Below are 25,839 nucleotides of genomic sequence, written 5' to 3'. Positions count from 1 at the left end.
AATCCAGCGTTCCCTGAGCCACCCACCATTTCCACCGAAGCGGGCAGCCGTTAATTGAAGGTGAACAGGAAGGTGGGACTCATTCAAGGGCTCTGTGGACAGAGGCAGACTGATCTTGTGGGCAGAGATTCATGTGATATCAATAGTAGCGGATCACATTTCAGGGACTGTCAATCACCTGGCGGACTGGCTCAGCCGAACCACAGTAGACCACGGGGAGTGGCAGCTTCACCCGGACATATTTCAGCGTATTTCCCACAGATTCAGGACTCCAATGATTGATCTGTTTGCAACTCCGGCGAACTCTCAACTGCCGAGATTTGTGACCAGATATTGGACTCGAGGAGCCGAGGACACAGATGAGCTGCCGATGGCCATTAGGCCTTCTATACACTTTCCCTCCCCTTCCCCTTCTTCCATGGACCATCAGGAAGATAGTGTCAGAAGAGGCGGAGATAATTCTATTAGCGTCCGACTGGCCCCAGGAGACCATGGTATGTGGACTTGGTCCAACTGTCAGTGTCTCCACCTTGGAGAATTCCCAGGTAGGAGATTTGCTTGTGCCAAGGGGTGTTGATTCATCCAGAGCCTCAATGGCTAAAACTAACCTCCTGGCACTTGAAAGGGCCATTTTGAGTAGGGATTTGGATTTGGATTTAACTTTATTTGTATGCCGCCCTTTTCCCTGAGGGGACTCAGGGTGGCTCACAATTCAGGGGGAGGGAAGGACAAAACAAGTTATACACATGAAGACAATACATCATTAAAAAGCACAACAGTCATACTATTCGGGTGGGGTTGAAGTCTTTAGCCCCAGGCCTGTCGGGACAGCCAGGTTTTAAGGGCTGCGCGGAAGGTCTGGAGGGTGGTGAGGGTACGAATCTCCACGGGGAGTTCGTTCCATAGGGTTGGAGCAGCCACCGAGAAGGCTCTCCTCCGGGTAGTTGCCAGTCGACATTGACCGGCTGATGGAATTCGGAGGAGGCCTAATCTATGGGATCTTATTGGCCTAGTGGAGGTAATTGGCAGTAGGCGGTCTCTCAAGTACCCAGATCCAATACCATGAAGGGCTTTGTAGGTGACAACTAGCACCTTGAAGCGCACCCGGAGATCAACAGGCAGCCAGTGCAGCTCGCGGAGGATAGGTGTTACGTGGGTGAAACGAGGTGCACCCACGATCGCTCGCGCGGCTGCATTCTGGACCAGCTGAAGTCACCGAATACTCTTCAAGGGCAGCCCCATGTAGAGCACATTGCAGTACTCCAGCCTAGAGGTCACAAGGGCACGAGTGACTGTTGTGAGAGCCTCCCGGTTCAGGTAGGGACGCAACTGGTGCACCAGGCGAACCTGGGCAAATGCCCCCCTGGTCACAGCTGACAAATGGTGTTCAAAAGTCAGCTGTGGGTCCAGGAGGACTCCCAAGTTGCGGACCCTATCTGTGGGGCGTAGTATTTGACCCCCCAGTATGAGAGATGGAACACTTGGCCAATTAGTGGGAGGGAAGCACAACAGCCACTCGGTCTTATCTGGATTGAGTACAAGCTTGTTAACCCCCATCCAGTCTCTAACAGCCTCAAGGCCCTGGCTCATCACGTCCATCGCTTCATTGAGTTGGCACGGGGCGGACAGATACAACTGTGTATCGTCCGCATACTGGTGGTATTTTATCCCGTGCCGTCGAATGATCTCGCCCAGCGGTTTCATGTAGATATTAAAAAGATATTAAAAAGTAGGGGGGACAGGACCGAACCCTGCGGCACCCCATATGTTAGGGGCCTAGGGGTCGATCTCTGTCCTCCGACTAACACCGACTGTGACCTGTCCGAGAGGTAAGAGGAGAACCACTGTAAAACAGTGCCTCCCACCCCCACCTCCCGCAGTCGTCACAGAAGGATACCATGGTCGATGGTATCGAAAGCCACAGAGAGGTCAAGGAGTACCAGGATGGAGGCGTGGCCTCCATCCCTGGCTCTCCAGAGATCATCGGTCAATGCGACCAAAGCGGTTTCTGTGCTGTAGCCAGGCCTGAAGCCAGACTGGAATGGAGGTGTCCCAGGTGTCTGCTAAGGTTATTTCCACCTTAGAAGCAGCCAGGTGATCTTCGACCACTAGAATATATAAGGTTACGTAGTCGGCGTTTGTACAGTGGTATGAGGCGACATCCATTAGGGCAGAGGACGCATATGTGCCTCAAGTTTTAGACTTCTTGCAAGCTGGGTTAGACAAGGGTTTGGCATACAATACCTTACGTCGCCAAATGGTAGCACTTTCCACCATTCTACCAGGTGAGAGTCATGTTCCCCTATCTCATCTTACTTTAGTTAGAAGGTTCTTGAAAGGGGCTGCCAATATTGCCCCTCCGGTAGTACATAGATTTCCCACATGGGACTTACCTTTGGTTCTACAGGCTATGACTGAAACACCTTTTGAACTGATTCGCTCGGTATCCCTTCAATTCCTAACTCTTAAAATGACTTTTTTGATTGCTATAGCATCCGCTAGACGCATCTCAGAGATTGGGGCTCTGTCCTCACGTAACGATCTATGCATTTTCCACCAGGGTGACATTATGGTTAGATCTGGCTTTTCTACCCAAACTTAATACCCTGTTTCATAGGGCCCAACTTTTGTCCTGCTCCATCTCATCCTAGGGAGCAACTCTGGCACAGACTTCATGTCCGCAGAGCATTGAGAATTTATCTCCGTCGAACAGTCTCATTCCATAAATCAGAAGCTCTTCTGGTGTCCTTCCAACCATCCATGCAAGGTGTACGGGTGACATCTAACAGATAGGTAGGTGATTAAGGAAAGCGATTTCCTTGGCCTATGTAGCTAAGGGCAAAAGTCCTCCTCAAGGAATTACTGCACATTCTACTCGCAGTGCGGCCACCACGGCAACTAGAGCGCCATTTGAAGATATCTGTAGGGCAGCTTCTTGGGTGACTCCTACTTCATTTATTCGATATTACATATTAGATGCTTACGCGTCAGCTGAAGCATATTCGGCCATAGAGTGTTGCAGCAAGTAGTGGCTCCATCAGCCGCTACCAATTTATAATTCTTCCCCCACTATGGACACTAGCTTGGGTACATCCCACTGGTAACACTCCCTTTGCTCATCATTGAGAACGATCATTGGTACTTACCTGAACGTCGATTCTAATGATGAGAGAGGGAGGTTGTACCTTCCCACCATAAGTAGAGTAGCTGCTTGGGGGGGAGGAGTTTGTTTCTTTCCTTGTTGTGACATTTGATTCACAGGTTTACTCCCTACGACCTCAAGAAAACTGGAGAGAAGGACTAGAGGCGTGGCTGCAACAAATTTCTCTCAGTCTATGGACCCATCAGGATTGATGATCGCCCACTGGTAGCACCTCCCTCTCTCATCATTAGAATCGACGTTCAGGTAAGTACTGACGATCGTTTTCAGGAACATACTTGGCAGCTAAGATGCATTATATGGGCAAACTTCATTAACTGCAAGGACTGGTTGTAAATCACTTCTTTCAGTGCCATTGTAATTTTGAAAAATTGCTAAAAGAATGGTTGTTAGTTGAGGACAACCAGTACTGAAGGCAACACCAATGTTTATTCTAATAACTGAACAATTAATTCCATAAGCAAGATCTGTTTGTCCCATGATGTAATTACACCATTAAAATATTGGGGCTAAACACAAGACAAGAATCATGTGGTTATAATCTACATAAATCTAATTTTCTTATTCTTATTCGGCAGTAGTAATAATCCTTGTATGGAAGATTTCAAGGGAATAACAGGGCAATAAACAAGATTGGGAAATTGGGCCTAGAAGACAAGGGCAAACCACATTTCTATGCTTTTTTAAAGAAAACTGAATCAACTTGCAGATGAGTTGAGATAGCCAAGTTTCAGAAAATACAGTTTCAACTTTATGTTCAAATAGCTGTGCCATTATTTTAATTTCTTACCTGGCCTCTCTGCCTGGATCTTTAAGCAAAGTTGTTTCACAAAGTCCAAAGAGAGCTGGACAACTTCCTAAAAGATTTAAAAGATGTTTAAATATTTTTATTATATTGATGGTAATTCCTATTGCTATATGTAAGCTGAATACTACAGGTAGTCCCCATTTAGCAACTGACTTGGATAATGATTGTTCACAAATACAATGGTAATAACATGCAATAAACAGTAGTATAAAAATCACTTTCCAACCAATATGTGCACTTATGCCCACATTTTTGCCCCTGACAGTAAACACTGAGTAACACTATCACAGTTGCGTGACATAACTTTAAATGAGGCAGCAGCAACAAACAATCTTCTCTCTCCCCACCCTCTCTCTGTCATGTGGTTTACTTAGTGACTGTGTCACTAAGTAATCATTTTGATTACTTCAGATTCAACTTATTCTTTCTATCAGTCAGTAATAATTGGAGCCGCCCTGTAAAACAATTAACAAATCTATAGAATAAAATACATTTACAGGAAAAATTACGCTCTATATATATATGCATAGCAAGGCGACAATATTTTCAAATAAAGATGATTGCTCAGTAAACATGCCTTGAGGAACGTTGGGTGAAAAGGTGAGAGAGGGAGAATACTGCCTTAAAGTTCAGAGTTCAGTTCAACAGTCAGCTTTGAATAATAATTTTGCCAAACTCTCCCTAGAAAATACAAAAACTCCTTCAATTACCTAATATTCTTAGTAATATCTACTAACTTTGCTAATAATCCCTGATTCCAATGCTTCTTGTACACTAAACATTATTGTATCTGTTTCATTACTAAATACAGTATTTATGTGTTCACAATTTCAAAACCAATCAAAATTTGAAAAATATTAGCTCAAGTTTAGAGCAAGCAGCCACTAAATGCATGAATCATCCGAATTCAATTTTCCAATTAAAGGTCAAGACTAGAGAAGTTGTCACCCAATTCCACTCCCTTTCCTGGAAGTGGCACAGCAAGGTGCCTTTTTAAGCAAATGTGAACTTTAAATAAGTTTTCTGTATTTGTTTCCTTTTTAATAATATTTAATAAACAGCCTTTTTTGAAGAAGTATTGGAATTAACTTTAAAATACCTTCAAGAATATGTTTATATGTTGGATAGAGTTGATTTGTAATCTGATGTCAATAATGAATTAGAAAAATAAAATGAAGGTTAGTCTGGTGAAAGAAAAACATGCTTTATATCAAAGACAGATAAAGAAATGTGAGAGGTTAACTAAGCAAAGTGACATTATGTGACTGCAGCGATTAGTGATGACAATCTAGAGCAGTCCCAGTTGCCTTGTAATCCCAAAAGGTGGTCATTAAACAGAAAGCGTTGGGAATCCTGGGTAAAATAACTTGGGGATACCTCAAAACAGCTAAGGGAGGGCCTAAGAGGACTGGAACAGGCAGTGCTTAAATCATGGGAGGATAGTGCAGGCTGTATGTATGTATGTATGTATGTATGTATGTATGTATGTATGTATGTATTGTGAGCCAGGCACATAAACATCCAGATTGCAATTACATTGCCATAGGAGTGCTGCAATACGACCAGTTGTATATCCACTTTTTTCAGCATCACTGTAACTTTGAATAGTCACTGAATGAATGGACATAAGCCAAGGAACACCTGTCCTACATTTTAATGTTCAAAAAGCATTTGCTTTAATTCTATAGATTTTTTATTTTACTTCTATTGTGTTAGTAGCATTAAATGCAGGTCTTGGTAGAAAGTAGAATAGAAATAAATATTAAGATAATGAGTGAAATATGTAAGATAAGCCTGCATTCTTGTCCTTTGAATTCTGTTTTTATCAATTACATGCTGAGAGTTTATTTATATTTAATTAACACTCAATTTACATCTTACACCTTTTGTGGAAGTAGGATATAGGTAATATTTTTATTCACAAATGTTTTTACCTAATCATTTCATGACTCACAATCTCAATATTTTTAAAAAGTGTATCATGTACAATTTCTACCCAATTACTTTAAAAAGGGGTAACTGTAAATGATCAATGGCAGAATCATGAAAAGCCACATTCAAGCGCTCTTCTTCTTGCTACTGTATGAAACTTAGGGTAACTATTCTGAATGTATACAACAAAAGTTTTTGGCCACTGCTCTATCTTTTATAGGGACATGGAGGCTCAGTGGCTAAGGCACTGAGCTTGTCAATCAGAAAGGTTAGCAGTTTGGTGGTTCGAATCCCTAGAATGCCTGTGTAATGGAGTGAGCTCCCATTACTTGTCCCAGCTTCTGCCAACCTAGCAGTTCAAAAGCATGTAAAAATGCAAGTAGAAAAATAGGAACCACCTTTGGTGGGAAGGTAACAGCGTTCTGTGAGCCTTCAGTGTTTAATCATGCCGGCCACATGATTACAGAGACATCTTCGGACAGCACTGTCTCTTCAGCTTTAAAACACCGCTCCCTAGAGTCGGGAACAACTAGCACATATGTGCAAGGGAAACCTTTACCTTTACCTAACTTCCATATATGTGATCTACAAGTTAAACTACAAACTTTTTCTTTGTGTCAAAATCAACCACCTGAGGCTATAAAACATTGCAAGAAAAAAATTCTGCTTATTTAAAAAGAATGATAAAATAATAATTACCCCATGATGAACATATTTCTCCCCAAAAAAGTGCTTCATGATGTGTTTGCCAAAATACACTATGTTCTGAAGATGATGAGAGATTTCTTCTGGTGTCTAAAAAAGCAAACATAAATATTTAGTGAAACAAAATATACATTAGTAATAGGTAGAAATTCTAACTACTCTGGATCAAATATGCAGAGAACACAACTCCTTGTATTAATTGCCAAACCAAATACAAATTTCTATCACTCTGCCTCTCTTTTATTAGCAAACAAGAAAATATTTACTTTTAATATCATTCACACCTTTAGCTAACATCAGTACTTAGACTAGTTTTCTCTCAAACTGTAGTTCTCTATAAGATACATATTTTAGATGCACATAATCAATACACTGCAATTACTATTTGCCTATCAAACAATTCACTGCAAGAGAGACCATTTTCTGATAAACTGGATATACAACTTATAAATCCTAAAAAAGTGTATATGTGTAGCAATTTGACAATCAAAGGAAACAAAGGTATCACTGATTCATAGAAGAAGAAATGAATAAGAAATGGGAAAAACTAAGATGTAAAAATATTAGTTAAGTTTTATTGAAAACACAAACTAAATCGGCAGCTTCTCTCATGTATTTTTAAAAAGCTAACAATATGTATTCTTAGGTCAGCATTATGATTTAATGAGCACTCTAAATCCTTCTAAATTAATTCCTGATGATTTCTTTAATATCTCAGCTTTAAATTAGATATATTAAATAAAGAATATGTTTTGTTCCATGCATGGGACACTATGACTATGTGGTCCAGCAGAACCATTCCAAGTGAGGTGACTGTCCAGTTGAAGTGGAACCTGGAACATTTGCAGATCCAGAAGACAATTACCAGGAGAGAAGGAAAGGCTCCTGCATCTCACCCTTCTTTCATCACTTCCTCTGCAAGGTAGGCCCATGTAACTGCCCCTCACTCAAATTTTCTACTCCCTCCTTTCTCTTTCTGTACATCACTGTGGCCACTGATGTACTTGGAATCAAATACACCATATCCATCTGGCTGTCCACTTCATACCAGGTATTTCCACACCTTCCTTTCTTTTGCCTCTCCTTATTTAAACACTGTTGGCACACCCACTACCTCTGCATATGCCCATACCACTCACCCATTCACCCTTCCCTCTATTTATTTTCTCCACCTAGTTATTGCATACTGAATATAAACTCTAATATCTATTTTTCTTATTGTCCTTATTTCAGAACACCTGTGTTGGAACACATATGTTCTATGACCACGTCCATATGAAACACAAGTTTCTTCCTAGACTTTGATTGCCCAGAACTGCCTGTTCTGTGCATGGCTCAATCCTTGCATGGAACATCTTTAATAATTCCGAATATAACTACATTAAATGTCTATTTCTGCTTAAAAATTAAATTCAGCCATTTGTCAGATATATCAATATAAGAGTTAGAGACTAACTTCTGGCTTCAGAAATCCTTTCCTACAAAAAAGTTTTATCTACTTTATTATTTAGCAAAATAACAGCTATTCAACTTATAAACTCTTCAGTCTGGATAACTAAAAGGCCTTACTTCTGGAAAATTATGCAAACTCAGGCATTCTGAAATAGATCAAGACATAAGAGTCAAGGTGAACAAAATTTGTCTCTAGTATAAGAGTAGCATGGTAGGTATAGCAAGAGGACAATGTAAGAAGAAACAGAAATGAAATAGTTCCTCTGAAAGGATAATCCTCACAGAGTGAAAGTGCTATATTTACTTGACAGCGAACATGTTTAATTGGCTAATTAAGCAAGCAGTACATGAAATAATGTCTCAGAAGATGCAACACCTCAGTAGACTTGCCTGAACTCAGAAACAAACTGTGACTGACCTTAATTACTATAGTATTTCAAGGGAAGATCTCAAGGGGAAAACCAGGTTGAAGACATTGTGGAAATTTTTCACAATAGGAGGAAATGCCAAACACTTTCATGCTGCTTCTAAGAAAGCAGCATGGATATGTCCATGAAATCACAAGAAAATCAACCCAAAAGAGATTTTACTTAAATAGAACAATACTTACAGAAACTATCTTAGGCAACTTTACTGAAATGGTTAATTAAATGAATGTAAACTATGTTATATAACCAATAATTCAAACATGATTTTATGCAGGATTTATAAAAAAGCTTCATATTTTGTAAACCTTCAAAATATAAATATATGTTTTGGTTTTATGGAAAGAAGTCAATGTCATACTAGCAGGCTTTTGTGTGTCTAAGTTAAATGTGGATAAATAAAAATAATTGCTTCATTTTACTTAAGAGGTTAGATTAAGAATTCAGCAAGAACTCAAAATCCACTAAATCTTAATCAAAAGGATCATCATCATTATGCTGAACTGACAAATAAACTGAACAAAAAATAAAAATATAGTAATTTTTATTACTCAATATTGTGAGTACTCCAAAAAGAATATCTGTTCTGCGCTTTTTAAAGATGTTTCAACATGGGTAGCTTTATACCATTTCTGTCAGCTTAAATCACATATTTAGAGAGTCTGGTACAATACCCTTTAACAAAACACTTGCAATTAGCACAGTAAGGGCAGCAGTAATTAACATTAGAAACAGAGAAACCGTTCTTTTCTGAAATGATTGTAAGAGGAAAGTCAGCGTCATATTTGTACCAATCCATGCTTACAGAGACAATAGCATCCACCAAGACAAATAGTACATTCATCAGTACTCAGCGTTTCACTGAAAACACTGTCAATTCACCTCTTCTGGAAAGTTACAGTTTGTCCAAGGCAACTGCGTGCTTAGATAAATCTAGTACCTGTAGCACTTCAGGCCACAGAAATATATTTTGATAGGAAGATCTGTCCTATCAAAAAAATAGTAAAATAAGCACAATTTTGAAATATGGCCTCCCATATGGTTTTCAGAAATTAAAGTCAAATTAAGTCCTTTACCTACAAAATAACACTACCAATTATTTTTGAGTATTTGAATTTACTAAAAATTTAAATTAGCATGAAGGAAAGCAATGGGTAGAAACTAATCAAGGAGAGAAGCAACTTAGAACTGAGGAGAAATTTCCTGACAGAACAATTAATCAGTGGAACAGCTTGCCTCCAGAAGTTGTGAATGCCCCAACACTGGAAGTCTTTAAGAAGATGTTGGATAGCCATCCGTCTGAAACGGTATAGGGTTTCCTGCCTAGGCAGGGGGTTGGACTAGAAGACCTCCAAGGTCCCTTCCAACTCTGCCATTGTATTGCATTGTATTGTAAACCCGAAAGAGAAACTACTACAGGAGTAAAATCTAAATACCTTGGTTTCTTAAGATGTTACTGCTATGGATATCTGGATAGGAAACCTAAGAGCATTTCCCCACTTACACTTAACCCCGTACTGTACAGACATGACCTAGCAACCTTCTTCTTTTTTCTTTTTGCACTGTCCTCAAGACAATTTCTTTTTTCAATACTGGCCTGAACAAATTCTAACTTTACTTTATTTTATAATCTTAATATAAAATGATGAATTTTGAAGGTCCCTTTTAAACTTTATTATTGGTTTTATAAATGGAACATGCATGAAGAACCAAATATATGAAAAAGTGAACTTTGAAACAGAGCAATTAAACAGAATTCTAGATTGGTAAACTGTAGTCATCTCATTTCTTCCTTGTCCATGAGTCCCTTTATAGAGGGAAAAATTCAACCTCAAGTGAGCAAGATTCTCAGTGGATTATTTTTTCCTTTCTTCTTCTTTCTTTAGTTTCTACTTGTTGCACTGTTGTCATGTTAAAAATTTAAGTGCTTAGCAATCTTCCTAAATTTTAGGATTATTATGTGTTTACTTGCATATCTTAGACATTTTTTTCTTACAACATTAATAACTACAATTTCAATATATTTAATATATAGCTAAGAATTCAAAGGAGATTGTGGGGGCTTTTTATATGTTTAAGAAACAATTATTATTTACACTGCTCTAGTAAGATTTACAAAACTGTATATATTGGGCATAATCTATAAGAGACAAAAAACTAATATCTTGACTATGCCATTATATGCAAAAACATAATGGAAATATACCTGAACCTGAACATTTGCATTTTTAGATTCAATATTTTTAATCCTAGTCTATTTGATAATGTTTATCAAGAGCCTGACCTGGTTTTTTGCCCAAAACCTTGCTTAGGGTCACTGAAACCCTCTTATCTTCTTTTTCTTTGTTCCAACCTGGGTTTGTTGTTTCTGCCATCTTTTTTGTTTGTGTTGTATTCTTGATTTAATAGGTTTTAAACAATTAATAAACCACCCAGACTCTCTGGGAATCTGGAAGCATATACATTTTATCATCTGGTTGGTTACAAAGCCAGATATTTATGGTGGATGTGACATTTTTGTCTATCTATCCAGTCCTTTTCCAACTGGGTTGGGAAAACATTGCTGATTAATAATATTATAAGTATTGTCATAAGATATAAGCTATTCCAAGGAAAGCTGCCTTTGCAATAGACTGATGGCGATTTTGTCAACCAGATCAGTCATTGCCTGGATCAACAAGGCTAGCACTAAGTGTTGGAGTTCCTGAACATTTGATGATAAGTAGGTTACAGGACTCAGAACTGGGTGCTGAACAACCAAGGTCAGCAGCTGCAGGACTATTGGAAGAAAAGTTGCAAATATACAACGACTGAAAATAAATAATTGTTTGAAGCTTGTTACAAACAATAGCTAGCCAAAGGGTTTTTTCCCCCTTCAATTCAATCATGTCTGATTCTCAGAGAACAAGTCCTTGCACTTTGCTTGGCAAGGTTTTTCCTCCTTCCTGAGAGAAAGTGAATGGCCCAAGGTCACCCATCTGGCTTTATGCCCAAGATGAGACTAGAACTCAAGAGCCTTCTAGTTCCTATCCTGATCTCTTAACAACTACACCAAAGTGACTCTCCCTGCACAAGTATAAATTATGCCAATATTGTAATATCAAAGTTAAGTACCAACTCATTTCAAGAAACAAAACAACTGATACACAACATAGTTGCAATTATAACTGAAAATCTTGGATGCAAAATCAATCAACAAAAAATAAATCAAATGGTGCATCAGCAAAATGGAAGGTTGGGTTGGAAAATAAAATCAAAATGAGATAAGATCAGGTGCAAGCAAGTTAAAACAGATAGAAGAAAAGAAACTGAAGAACAAGACCAATACCTAATCAAGAAATATGACCTAGAACAGAATTAATTTTCCCAAGGAGCCATATGAGAAACTGGAACTGTTGTAGAGGGACAATGACGCCTTGCTGTCTCCCCACCAATGCTTCATCACTGCCCTCTCCCTCCATTGATGCCATCCTGTCCCCAATGCTGCTGACAACCCTGCCCTCCAATGTTGATGCCAATGCTGCAAGCCAGATGTTAAAGCAGCAAATAGTCATAGCCAAGAAAATCAGCGGATGCAAAGCTTGAATTATACATTACAGGCAGAATCTCCAATTTCAGTTGAATCAGAAATATTTCTACCAACCCATCAATAGAGAATGCCGTCGTTTGTAATCAGTCTATGCAATCTTTTTGCAGCAGCTAAATAGGTTGTCTGCTGCTTCTTCAGCTTCTTTACAGAGGCAATATTTGCTGTCTGTTGCCATCTTTCCAATTCTGGCTTTATATGCATTTGTTTTTAATGTTTGATCTTCTGCACTGAGAATTAGCCCCTCTGTCTCTCTCTTCAACTTTCCTGCTCTTAGCCATTGCCAGATCTCGTTATTAGCTGCAACTATTTATTATTATTATTAATTATTATATCTTTGCATATTATTATTATTATTATTATTATTATGATTCACACTGAGATCAGATACATTGATAAAGCAGAATTGGGCTTATCTACAAATTATAAATGTTTGTTGGTTCACTAGAAGTAAAGATAAATAAGACTTTGAAACGACAATGGATTGTTTTTATAGATTATACAGAATGGCTTTTCCAAATAACTTAAGCTATATATCAATGATTTAAAAATGGTTCTTTTGGTGACACCATTTGAACCAATTACTGTGAAATAATATTTCTAGAAACATGGAAGCTATATTTCATGTGTTTATGTGTTTTTGTTAAGGATTATCAAAAGATACCTTTAACAATATTTAATTCTGTACATATTAATTTACTAACTGAATAATATAATATATTAATTGGTTAAAAAGATGAAGCTAATGTTCATATCCTTAGATTTCAGCTTACATTTTAATCAAGTTTAAGATTTTATGATGTTTTTATCTAGAAAGTCTGAAAACAAATGATAATATACAATGCAGTTGCACACCTTTCCTACTTTGGTATACAATGTGAAATAAATAGCATCTCTCTTTAGCAAAACAATAAAAAATAACATTGAACTAACTCACCTTATTTCGATTTGGAGGAAATTTCAAGAAGCGTAGTACTATGCAGTGCTAGAATGTAAAAAAAGTGCAAAATTAATATGATTTAGTAATTTGAACTATAGGCTGCTATCAGTTAAAATAAAAGTGATTAAAATAAATCCCTTTTCTTTTAGATTGAATATAGGCAAATAAATTTTATCCAGCATGCAGCTCTCAGATGATATGAAGCAGAATCTCATCACAACATGACTTGTTCCAGTCAGCAAGTAATTAAATCAAAGTTCAAAATAAGTAAGCTGTGCTTAGGGACAATCCTTATTCTGGACTTCAAGTCAGTTAATTAATCCCATTACCTCCTAGGGTTGAAACCTGGCAAAATTGTGACCATTTCAGCAATGTTACAGTCAGCTACAATTGTCTGACTGTCATTTCCCACACTCCCTGTCAGGTTCCCAGAAGGAAAATCAATGGAGAAACCTGCAGAAAGTTGGAAGTCATTCCTTCTCCCATTGCTTTTTTGTCCATCTGTGGTCATTCAGTTTCTCTGTCTGAAAAAGGGAATATCTCTGAAATGATGATCCAACAGTTCTACTATAATTAAATATAAATTTGGTAGGAAATGACATTTGCTAGGTTAATACATGCGGAGAAAAAAAGCAGCAGAACCTGCTCTGAACTCTTCAACCTCTATTATTAAGAAAAGAACAGAATCAGCTTAAGGCATTTAGAGCATAAAATGCAAACTCTATACACCCTTGGGTTTTGTTTATTCTATTCTTTTGCTATTGGGACCAAAGTCAATGAATACAAATTACTTCGTAAAATACATGTCTCTAGGTATAATTATTTTCCATTACTCTACAGAAGCCCATTAATGTATAAACAAATTATATTGTGACTAGAAAAGTAATCAAAATTAAATGCTGACTATTAGTTGATCATTAACATTGATCTTAATTATTGTGATGCATCTTCATAATGTATAGAGTAAGTAAACCACTGTTTATATCATTTCCTTCTCAAACCATGTAAAGAGTTTCAAGGAACTATTACAAATAGCCACTTCTGGGGATGCAGCTTCACAAATCATGGGATGCTTTCAAACAAGAGCAAGTCAAATTACCCAAACTATGTTTTAATCACAACAATTTCAAAATTGATGGCTTGTCATCTGTTTGTTCATGAAATAAAATAAACTATGGCTTTACAAATCACAATTGGATGCAATGTTGAGCTCTACCAAGTATGTTTATCTTGCCCCTCCCAAAAACTTGGCAAAGAAATGATAGCATTGTAATGTGATTTTCAGTAAGAAAGAAGTTAGTTTTTGTAAAATAGCATTTTTATTCTTTATAACCAAAAAGAGTATTTGAAAGAAAATTTATATATGGAAAACCTTCTATCAGTACATCCAACAATAACCTCCCAAAACTAAATAGAATAGAACTCAAAGATCAGGTTCAAAAATTGGGCCAATCTTTCCTACAGAGAAAAAAAAATCAGTTCCCTCAGTGCAAGCTTCAGGGAGAGGCCATTGGGCAATGGCTCCAAAAATAGGTGAGTGTTATTCTAAGCCCTTCCCTCCTTCTTCCCAGACACATGAGCAGATCATAGGCAGCCTTCCCCATGTTTCCCAAAGCACACATCCCACACAGATACAACATGAGGGGAGCATAGAGAGACATTGTAACCGAGAATGAACTATAGGTGATTGCCGATAACAGGACTGGAAAGAATTCCAAAAGCCACATTGTACATGTTTGTCCCACATTTGTTTCAAGAAGGTCTTTTGAAAAAAGACACAATTATAAGAATGCCAGGAATCCTTTAATGCGTATTATTTATTGGCTAACCCCTCATTTAAGAAATAGTTTACCTCTTAAGCTGAGATGTAATCATGTGTCAAAAGTCATGCAGCATTCTTTGTACTTTGACAAAATGCAAACTGCCTGTTTAAACCCAAGACATTAATCTCTACAGTACATTACTTCTTAAAAGAAAAAAGGAGAAGGTGCCAAAGAATGAAATCCTGATATGGCAGGGCTCAGAAGGTTCCAACAGGGGCCTATGCATTATTTTGACTTTTCAATAAAAAGTATTTTTCTTCATATTTTTGGATAGAGAAACTTTGATCCAAACAAGATCATTTGAATAGTGTTATGCCTTACATATTTAGCTTGTGATGTCAAATGCAGTTGCTTTAAAAGTATGACTCAGGCACTTTGAAGGACTTGCTTTCAGCTTAGTATTTCTACAACAACTTTAGGAGTTTTTCCAAGAATAATTCCGGTAAGAATTATTAAAGACTCTGGACTTATGATGGACCATAACTTCACTTTCCAGACACCAGGCAAAGGTGAAATGTTTTAATCTAGATCAGGAGTATTGCTTGCCTCCAGGTGTTGTGGGAGCTTCATCACTGGAAGCTTTCAAGAAGAGACTGGACTGTCATCTGTCAGAAATGGTGTGGGGTCTCCTGCTTGGGTGGGCGGGGTGGTGTTGGTGTTGGACTAGATGACCTACAAGGTCCCTTCCAACTCTGTTATTCTATTCTATTCTACTCTATTGCGGTTCCTCTGGGTATGAAGGAGACCCAAGACACACTTTCCCAAAACCGATGACAGTTTGCCTCCCGCGCTGACCGTTTTCAAATATTGCTTCAATTCTGCATTTCTTTTAGGGAAAGTAAAACCGAATTTTTTTTTTTTTTTTTTAAAAACCCTCCCGCAAATTGCATTTTGCAAGACTGCAGAAAGAGGCAGAAAATCCGTTCGAAGCATGCGAGAGCCGGGCGGCCAGAGCTTGCCCGGCGACTTCCCATCAAACCAAATGGGGGGGGGGGGGGGCAGCGGAAACGGCGCTCGGCCACTCTTGAGGGGCGCAGGAGGGAAGCTTTCTCTGGCATGGTCCCACAGTCACGCTAGTGGGCCGGGAGGAGAGGCAGGGGCGGAGATACCCCAGGAAAAACCGGGATCGGCCGGGACTGACAGGACTCCCTCCTTCTGGCCCCATTAGCGTGACTGTAGGACCGCCGTCCGGAGCAGAGACGGAGCCACGGGGAGGGGGGGAGCAGGGAGGAGGGGCGGAGCGCTACCCGAAACCAGAGAGCCGTTGGCCGCCGCCTCGAGACAAGCGCGAGGCGGACGGCGGGCAGCGCGCGGGGTCCCCCCCCCCGGCGCCGTTACCTGTCTGTGGGAGACGACGAGGCTCTTGTTGCCCTCCCCGTGATATCGCCATTCATTCTCATCCATCTTCTCCGCTTCCATCCTCCGACCAATGGCACCTTCTTTCAGTTTCCGGGCGGGTTTCCTCCGGCTCGTTCTTCTTTCTTCTCCTCCTCCTTCTTCCTCTTCACCTCGGCTACAAGCGCGGCTTTTATCGCCTTCCTCTACGCCCGCCCACAAACCCAAATAGCAATGAGAGCACCTTTTCCGATACTCCGGTCGTCAACCACTCCGGTCGTCAACCACAGACTAAGCTGGCGCCCCGGTCAGAACAGGAAGTTCCACCTTCCGCCATCGGGCAAGTGGAAGTCACCAACCCACGATAATAGTGCAAGGAATAAGGGGGTGGGACTTCCTTGCCTAGCCATCTTTAATGAGGGCAGAAGCTTCCGCCGCCGTGGTCGCAAAGATATGGCCTGTTGAAAAAAATGCAATCGATCCTCTGACTTGGAGGGGGGCGGAATAAGGCGGCTTCGCTAGCTTTACTGAGCATGCGCATAAAATATTGGGCGAATATAGCGAGCAATTGGATTAATTTTAAACGGTGGGGTGATCTCGGAAAGGGTAATGGTTTGTTTTTCTTCATTAACTGCCTATGTTCATATTTTTATTCTTGTCATAGGATAATGCAGTCAACATAAACTAAACCAGCAGTGAAGATGGACACGGCACAGAATTTAACGCAGATAAAGCTCATTGGAATGTATATCTGAATGGGCAAGTATAAATTGCTACGTGATGCTATTCGTGTAATGTTGTCCCTTTCTAAGAGTTTTAGAGAATGTAACAATAAATTGTAAAAAAGCATCTGAGCTGCATCAATAACCCCAAGCCCTTAAGGACCCACTTGATATACAAGACTTTAAGTTGTGGCACTATGTGAAGGTGTCTTACATGGAGTCTTGCATTTTGTCCATCAAGACACACACGATCTGTTTGATAGCAGTTCTGGACAACTTTACCAGAAAGTCGTTTCCTTCTAGTGAATATGAGTGCTAATGAATATGATGCATACACTTAACATGAAATCAAATTTTGAAAGAGAAATTTTGCTTGCCGCAAAATAAAAGAACAGCGTTTCAGTATAAAATTTCAGTGTACTGTTGTTTTTCAGAAAAAACTTGGTTTTTACATAGATGGGCATTCATATGTGAGGCATTCACATATGTGCATATGTGAGGCACTGGTTCGATCTATTTAGGAAAAACATGACAACAACATTAGAACATCTGGCATTCATGCCAGAAGCCTCAAGCTATAATTCCTTCTTAATCTAGTTAAGAGCTGGATAAAATGCTTATCCTAAACCTTTTCCCTTTGATGCAAATAAAGATGCATAGTGCTGGCTACCACGTTGGCTGGCCTCAAAAAGGAGTTGCACAAATTCATGGAAATTATGGGATGATGACTGTTAGCTTTGATGGCAGTGTTACTGCCTCTGAAGGCCATCTGCTGGAAGACTAATGGACATCCTTGTGAAGTTGATAGGTTGCTGTGAAAACAGATTGTTGGACAAGATGGACCACAGGGGTTGCAATCTGTCAGGCCATTTTTTGCTCAATATTGCCCCCCCCCCCAGCCCTCAGGAGTACTCTGTAAGACTCCTAAAGGCTATACGTGCCCTATTTTTGAAAAGGGGGGGGTTCGTGAAAAAGGGCCGTTTTTGGGAGGTCTGCAAGTGCAAAAACTTTTAATTTGCCTCTTCAAAATCTTGGTGTGTCTTATACTCAAAAAAATACGGGTAATTTGTAAATGGCATATTTGGCTGTTGAAGATATACCGTATATACTCGAGTATAGGCCGACCCGAATATAAGCCGAGGCACCTAATTTTACCACAAAAAACTGGAAAAGTTATTGACTCGAGTATAAGCCTAGGGTGGGAAATGCAGCAGCTACCGGTAAATTTCAAAAATAAAAATAGATACCAATAATGTTTTTGAATATTTATTTCAAAGAAAAACAGTAAACTAGCGGTGTATTCAATGAAATACTTCACTCACCTCATGATGCTGATGTCCCGCTGTGATGATGATGTCCCGTGCAGCCGCGGGAGCGATGTCCCGCCTCCTATGACACACGGCACAGTGATTCCTATCATTGGATCACTGTACCAGAGGAGGTGGGACATCGCTATGTGGCTGCTTGCCATAACAAGGAGGAGGTGGGACATCGTTGCAGAGCGGCAGGAGGGGGAGGAAGGGGAATCGTAAGACAGCCCTGCATTACATTAGAACGTGAGGAGGGGGGATGGTGCGGTGCGCGCTGCGCGGCAAACTGACACAGAGGGAGGGGAAACTCAGGGGCACTGGGCCATTCACGAGTGTCACCCAGCGGCATGGCCCCGCCCCTTTTTCTCCTCCATTTCGGGCAAATTTTTCACTGACTCGAGTATAAGCCGAGGCGGCTTTTTTCAGCCCCAAAAGTGGGCTGAAAAACTAGGCTTATACTCGAGTATATACAGTAGATATTACAAAATATTCTGCTAATAACTACTTGCAATTATTTGGGAAAAATAAAGGCTTCTAATTTGTGGAAACAATGTACAATTCTATATGAAAGAACTATGTCCTTCTATAAATTGATTTAATTCATATCCTTTGATCTCATAATAAAAATAATTGGGCTTTGGATATGGTTGTTCAAAGGGGCTTAAGTTACAAGACATGTTAAGTTAATATTTTTCATAATTCAGATGATCCTACATAAACAGGCTACTGTGTTCTGCCCCATTATTCTACCTGATTTGTCAATGTGACATAAGCATATCAGGGAACACATAGGGTTCATTTAACTTTCCGTTGAAAGAATGATTCTTAGCATCTTATAATCAGAATTGTAAGCAAATATGTGTCTTTAGCACTTGATTTGTTGCACTACTGTTATCGTCAAGAGGAGCCAAAAGGGAACAGCTAGGGGCTTTACTCAATTATTGCCATAATTAGGGAGAAGACAGCTGATTGTAAATTTTGTTCCACATTCTTCAGCAGTGTATTTAATTTTTTTCCTGAGCAACTGCACAGTTAAACCTGTTCAGAAATTGATCTTGGGCCAAAATATTGCAGCAGTTTGCTAGAATTCCAAGTGCTTTATTTATTTTAAGTTAAATATTTCCCAACAATTGCCCTTTGCTTATACATCTATCCTTACTATGACTCACTTCCTGGAATGGAAAATTAAAAAAAAATGAAACAAACAGTTCAGAACAGCTCCAATATGACATCATTGTTAAAAGAACCCCGGTTTTGGCATTGTTTAATAAATTATTTGTATGCAGTAAAAATTCAGTGAATAGTTCATTTCAGTAGAGGGGCTTCCATCATATTTAACATGTTAAATTCCTCTGTAAATCCGAGTGTACATTATTTCAGACACTTTAGGTCATTTATGTAATTATGCAAGTGACATAATTTGCATCAATTTGTGCTACTTCAAATAATTACACTTTGATGTAAAACAAGCAAATTATGTGAATTGTCCCAGTTGCATAAACATATCATTATTTAAATCATTTTAATTTATGTGAATCATCCAGTCTACTTCCGTTACAATGGAATTTATTGTTTGAAATGATGTCTATAGCAGTTTGTCAGTTGCCAAAATTTGCTAAATAAGGGTCCACTAAATGAGCTTTATTATGCAGGTAGACTTAATAACAGTAATTGGAAGTGGAATTTTTGCTACTAAACAATACAGTCATAAAGTGCAACCTTACATGACTATACCACTTAACAATGGCAGTTTCAGCAGTCTCCTATTACCATTGTTAAGCAAATCACTTGAGGTTGTTAAGTAAGGGCTCTACATGACAGCGACTTTTGACTTCTTGCCCGCTTCCCCACTAACTGGGAAGTTGGAGGGAAGGTTGCAAATCATGATTACGTGAGCACAGGATTCTGCAACAATTGGAAATCTGGGTGTAACCATTGGGATGCTGCAATTGCATTTCAAGGACCAGTCATAAGTTTCATTCATTCAGCATTGTTGTAAATTTGAATAGTTGCTGAACAAGTGGTCCTTAACCAAAGACCATCTATGTTAGAAAATATAAATCCTAATATATCCACTTTCAAATGACTGCTATAAGGACTGACTGCTTTCTTTAAATAATATAAGTAAAACTAAATAAGGCTGTAGGATTATTCCAAATTCATATGACAGGCTTTTTTTTAGGTATCTCAATTTAATTGAATTCTGGGCAAAATCTACTTGACTGCACCTGAAAGTAGTTCTTCATCAGCATTCTAGTGTCTTCTATCACTTAATGGATTGGACGGATTTATAAATGGTTACTTTACAGTGACAATATTATGTTGATAACAAATGTGTGATTATTGTATCAATGAAAATGTATGCTATAGACATATATGTTAGCCACGTAGGAATCTGGTGGATGACCACAGGAATTTTGCTGATTCCTGTGATCATCCACCAGATTGATATGAGAAGTTGCAGCACTGCTTGATGCATTATAGATTTGAAAGGCAGCTCTACATAGTCTTTGAATGTGAATCAGTTGGCTTCCAAAACATATCATAAGGCAACTCCAGGAAATGGCTTGAACCCTGAATTTAAATATCAAAAGTAACAAAATTTTATATTTTCATTTTGAAAGAGAAATGCAAGCCACAAAAGTGCATAAATTTAATTGGGCTCATTAAAAGAACCATTTTGGGTTTTTTTTCTTTGTTTTCAATTGAAGGACCATAATTTAATGTGTAAATTTCTTACAAGTTGAGTTTGGATATGTGTGGTATTTTATCAGTGCACTCATTATATATTTCTATTACTAACTGAGGTTATACTTCCAAAGCATTCTGGACCTTGCTATTATAATTGAAAGTGTTTAGTAAAACCTGTAGCCAATGTGCTACTTGGCAATTTACCCCTAAAAAGAACAACTCCAGAAAATGACAAAATTCAGTTTACATGATATGTTGAAAAGGAGTGCAGTGAGATATCTTGAATATGTGAGGAAGTAAATAAATAGGAATTAAGGATAGAGCTTGAATCTAAAGTCATCTGTGGGAGTATATACGAAATATATAACAACATTAATTATGTTTCAGAGTTGAAGAAATCCTAAATATTTTCCATGCTTTCAGCTTTGTTCAATCAGGTTCCAGAAATTTTCTCTGTTACTTCATCCCTCCTTGAGCAACAAAACAACCAAAGCAATTTCATAGAAATAGTTCCATGCAAAAATAAAGATAGGGGATGCGGCTGGGTTGCTCTACTAGAATCTTTGTTTTATATTAGTAGGAAAAGTGGGAATGACTGAAACATCCTGGCAGTCAGTACTAATTCTAAATTGGACCAAATATATAAAATTCTAGTAGCTTTTTTTGTGGTTCAACAGCAGATAAGCAAAGCCCTAGCTGCCATTAGTCCCATTCTGTACGTATCTTTACTGCTTAGAAATTGATGATTGCCTTCCAGTCTAAAATCATTTCAACTTAGCACCCCGTGAACAGGTTTGATCTTGAAATCTCAGCCAATTTGATCCCAAGTACTTTTAAAAGAATTTAACTTTTCTCCCAGGATTGCCACATATTCCATCAATATTTAAATCAGAATATCAGATTCCTTAGGTTTTACTAAACATTCTCATTATGCATATTGTACATTCATATAAAATATTAAAAATTGGAAAACAAAAGACTGCATCAAAATGGAATATCATTTCATATTAACAATAAATCAGCAACATTAGGTTTGTTACATGGAGAATATAAGTAGGTTGTTCCTTGTAGGCTGTTAATCTTTTTATTTGTAGTTTTGAAACTTAGCAAGAAAAGGTGAAAGACTCCTTTTCTATAATGCTTCTCTGAGCAAAATTCTGCTTTCCAACATTTGTTGCCATTATTAAAAATCTTTATGAATAAGCTACAGGAATTTCTTGTGTCTTTGCTCCTTACTGTTATTTGTGAAAAAAGGGAATAGTCAAACTTCACTACATTTTTCAAGTTCATATTAAAAGTTTAAATTTCATATAACTGGGTAATAAAACAAATTAGAGTTTTAATTCAAATTAAGGGAAACTATCTTTGGTTTTGGTGGATTTGTACTTTTACTTATGCCTAGAAACACACCAAACTTCCAAAATAATATTTACTGTTTCTACAGAGTCTTTGGATTATACTATGTAAATTTCTTTAAAATTTACTTCAATATACACATTTCTATCAAAAATATACTCACTGAATTAGAAGCCAACCAACAAAACTGGCTTAGAAAATGTCACAATTGAAAAGTTAATGGTGGGTCATCCCACTGAAAAGTTGTATTAGTTCTATAAGACTGCTCAGTTTTATGATCTGTGGTGCAGTACTTTAAATATCACTACTGAGGTTAGATAACATGGTATATAGAGTGCCACACAGCAGTCCAAAGTTCAAGTCTCAGTAGACAAAAAGGAAGTTCATTCAATCACATTTAGATATCTTATATTATGATTGTCAGTAATAAATCAGAATTTTAAGCAAAAATTGCAACTCCAAACAATTGACCAGGAAGGAGGAAGGACAAAGGAAAGAGATCTGATACAATAAAAGAATTGTTGCTAAACTATTCATGGATCTCTAATGGTTTTGTATAACAGTTAGGGCAGGCAGGAGTTTGACCTGTTTGTTACCAAAACTCTTGCAAGTATTTAGTACTGCTTTTATTTTAAGATTTCTTAGATGTGTTTATTCAAGATTGGATTCCAAGAAATCACACACATTATATTTCAAATTACTCACGATTTAGCTTTTCTTAAAAAGGAGGGATTCGTAGATGGAAAGAATTGAAAAATAAATTTGTGAAAAAATTTCCAATGATTCCCCAAAATTATGTGGTACAACTATAGTGGAAAAAGTGTGTACAATTCAAGTTAGTGCATTTCAGAAAAGATAATTTAGGGAAAAAATGTTGAAGACGGTCATTGAAATGGTTGAGAAATTGAAAACAATTCATGTGAGGAAAATTTGCAGTGTTTGAAAGGTTAGTAAAAGAGATTACATTTTACTCACATTTTATGTTTGGGTCTGACATAACAACACTAGGTAGACATTTTTCTCTCTAAAATACTAAACCCTGGTCACCTGATTGAGCTGAATGAGAAAGAATGTCAAAATGAAGTATTTTTTCAAATAATGAATTGCTAAACTTAGGCATTCCCTACTGGAAAATGTAAAGGTTGGCATAAATTTGAATAGTTTTAAATAGAAGGTTGGTGGTTTATAAATATTTAGACTATACAATTATCAGTGGCTACAGGACAAATTAACTGGATGTTTTTTTCATTATATTCTAACCTTTTACTACCAGTTGCTGAAAAACAGGCACTCACATTTAGCTACTTTCTACAGGCATTGCCTTATCTGTTGTAAAAACAAAATGTCAGGTCTAAGATCTCCAGCAGAGTTCTTTTTATGTTAATTAAATTTACCTGATTTTGTATAGTTTAACTTCAGTGTCATGTGAAATGATTGCACAGAGTATTGTGGGCAATATAGGGGGGAAATGGAACTAAGGATATTGCATTTTTGTGATCCAAGAAAATATATTGTTTAAGATACAAAAACTTCAGGGGGTGCATTAGTATGCAATTAGTGACTACATGCACTAGATGAATTTTCTTCAAGTTTTTAGCAGCACAAAACATATTGTGCATCCTTGTCTATAAGTTAGATATTTGTTTTAAATCTATTTATTTATATAATTTTATAGAATAGTCATACCACAATGTTTCTTTACAATGGATTCCATTAAGGAGACTAAACAGAAACGTTAAGAACTATTCTAGCATAAATAATCCCACAGAAGGTCTTTGTGTCTCTTTTGTACTATGACCATTAAACCTTAAGGCAATTAAAGAGCTCACTTTGATAAGCTTAAATCTTCACTTTAGCTAATCAGCAACTGAGAACAATATATTAGTAAGTCTGCAGTTGCCTATCTGTAAGAATTTCATAATATAGCAATAAACTGGAGAATTAAGTTGCATAGAAACACCACAAATCTTAAGTCTACAAATGCATTATTTGTTTCCAAGAAAAACAGTACTATGGATTTTCATAATAAAAGTACCGGTAAAAATCAGAATGTCTTTGTCCTTGTATTTACAATACTTACCAAGAGTGATATATTACTTTACCATATTTGCTTCTTATATGATTACATATTTGACTTATTAAATACGCATTATAAATAAACAAGACAAATCAATATTGAACAGTGATTTATGTTTTAGCATAGTGTATGCTCATTGAGTACTCACTGAAGACAATGTGTTACCATGACCCTTGTGATTTTCCTCCAACTCCATTGTCTACCTTCCTAAATAACTTTATCACTTCTCCCAAACTGCATATGATCAGAGAAAGCTCATTTAAAACACATTCAGCATGAAATACTTGCATGAAATAAAGGTAAAAGCTCTTAATTAATTAAAGAAAATGTTTGGAAGTTGCTATTTTTTTGCCAAAGGAGATGTTACAGTGTATTGACTGTAGACTACAGTATTTGACTACAAATGTCTATGCCTGCTACATTTGCAGTTCCCTCATTTTGAATCCAAACAAATCTCCATAAAAATATATGCATTCAAAATACCCTACTTAGCTTTGTATGGTGTCGGGCTTAAGCCAGCTTTCTGCTCACGTCATTGATGTGTAATTTGTCCAGGGGTTTTTCATTGTATGAGATTGTTTATGAACAGTGGAGTTCAATGCTGTCTCTGACAGTAATCTTTTTCCTTCTCTAGTTCTTCTCCCCCCTTCTCTGGGACTTTTCTTCTAGCCTAATTTCAGAAGAATAATTGTAGTACAGCTACAAGATTAAAAAGGTTATAACATCCAACAATTCTGCATTTCTTCTGTGAAATAGATCCCATTGTCATACTACAGTTTCATTTTAGACAGCTCTAAGGTAGACCTACAATTAAAATTAGCCTCCTTCCCTTTACAGGTTGGGAATTGTCTTTCTGATCCATTGTTTGAATGTTTTAATCTTGGAAGCTACATTCTCCTCTCTTTCCATTATATAATTACATTGACATGGGTTGGTATAAATAGATATTTACCTGTCCTATTATCTGTCCTATAGCCTGTTCGTAACTATTTACCTTGTTTTAAATTGAGAATTGTGCAACATATGTGGCTAAAGTATCACTCTATATGTTGTCTAAAAAAGCAACTATAACTGTATTGGTCTTAAAGAAGGAACAGGGAATTCCAACTATTTGTAGCTAGGTAATATCTTCGTAAAAAAACAACTACACTATAATAAACTACACTAATACAACAATATACAATTTTTTCAAAATTCTTGCACTTATTCAACTCTATAATGCTATTCAACTCTATTCAACTCTATAGTGATTCAACTCTATAGTGATTCTTCAACTCTATAGTGATTCCTGCAAGTAAATTAATGAAAGAATCATACAATTTATTTTGTCCCAAGAACAACACATATATTTTATAGACGTTCTGCTATTATTTTTAATCATTTATGACAATTTTGAAAGAATTAACTTCCAGTAAAACATCTCATTTCCTACTTAGATTACTGGTTATAAACCAGTGATTAAAACTATAAACCACAAGGACATTTTCCTTAAGGAAAAATATTTTCAACACCTTTCT

The 25,839-nt window shown here is 37.5% G+C and overlaps 1 protein-coding gene across 1 annotated transcript in view; it reads right to left on the bottom strand.

Moving 5' to 3' along the window:
• The window catches only part of IPPK (inositol-pentakisphosphate 2-kinase), a 33,934-nt gene extending 17,460 nt beyond the window's left edge, over nt 1-16,474 (bottom strand). Inside the window, exons 1-4 of the mRNA XM_032209096.1 lie at nt 16,170-16,474; nt 13,006-13,053; nt 6,600-6,695; nt 3,951-4,017 (exon numbers count right to left, since the gene is read on the bottom strand). Coding sequence (XP_032064987.1) covers nt 3,951-4,017; nt 6,600-6,695; nt 13,006-13,053; nt 16,170-16,250 — 292 coding nt within the window. The 5' untranslated portion in view covers nt 16,251-16,474. The remainder of the gene's footprint in view (nt 1-3,950; nt 4,018-6,599; nt 6,696-13,005; nt 13,054-16,169) is intronic.
• Between the last annotated feature and the right edge of the window lie 9,365 nt (nt 16,475-25,839).

Source organism: Thamnophis elegans, chromosome 2, assembly GCF_009769535.1.
Source record: "Thamnophis elegans isolate rThaEle1 chromosome 2, rThaEle1.pri, whole genome shotgun sequence".
Taxonomy (NCBI): Eukaryota; Metazoa; Chordata; class Lepidosauria; order Squamata; family Colubridae; genus Thamnophis; species Thamnophis elegans.
This window is presented reverse-complemented; position numbering and strand designations above follow the sequence as displayed.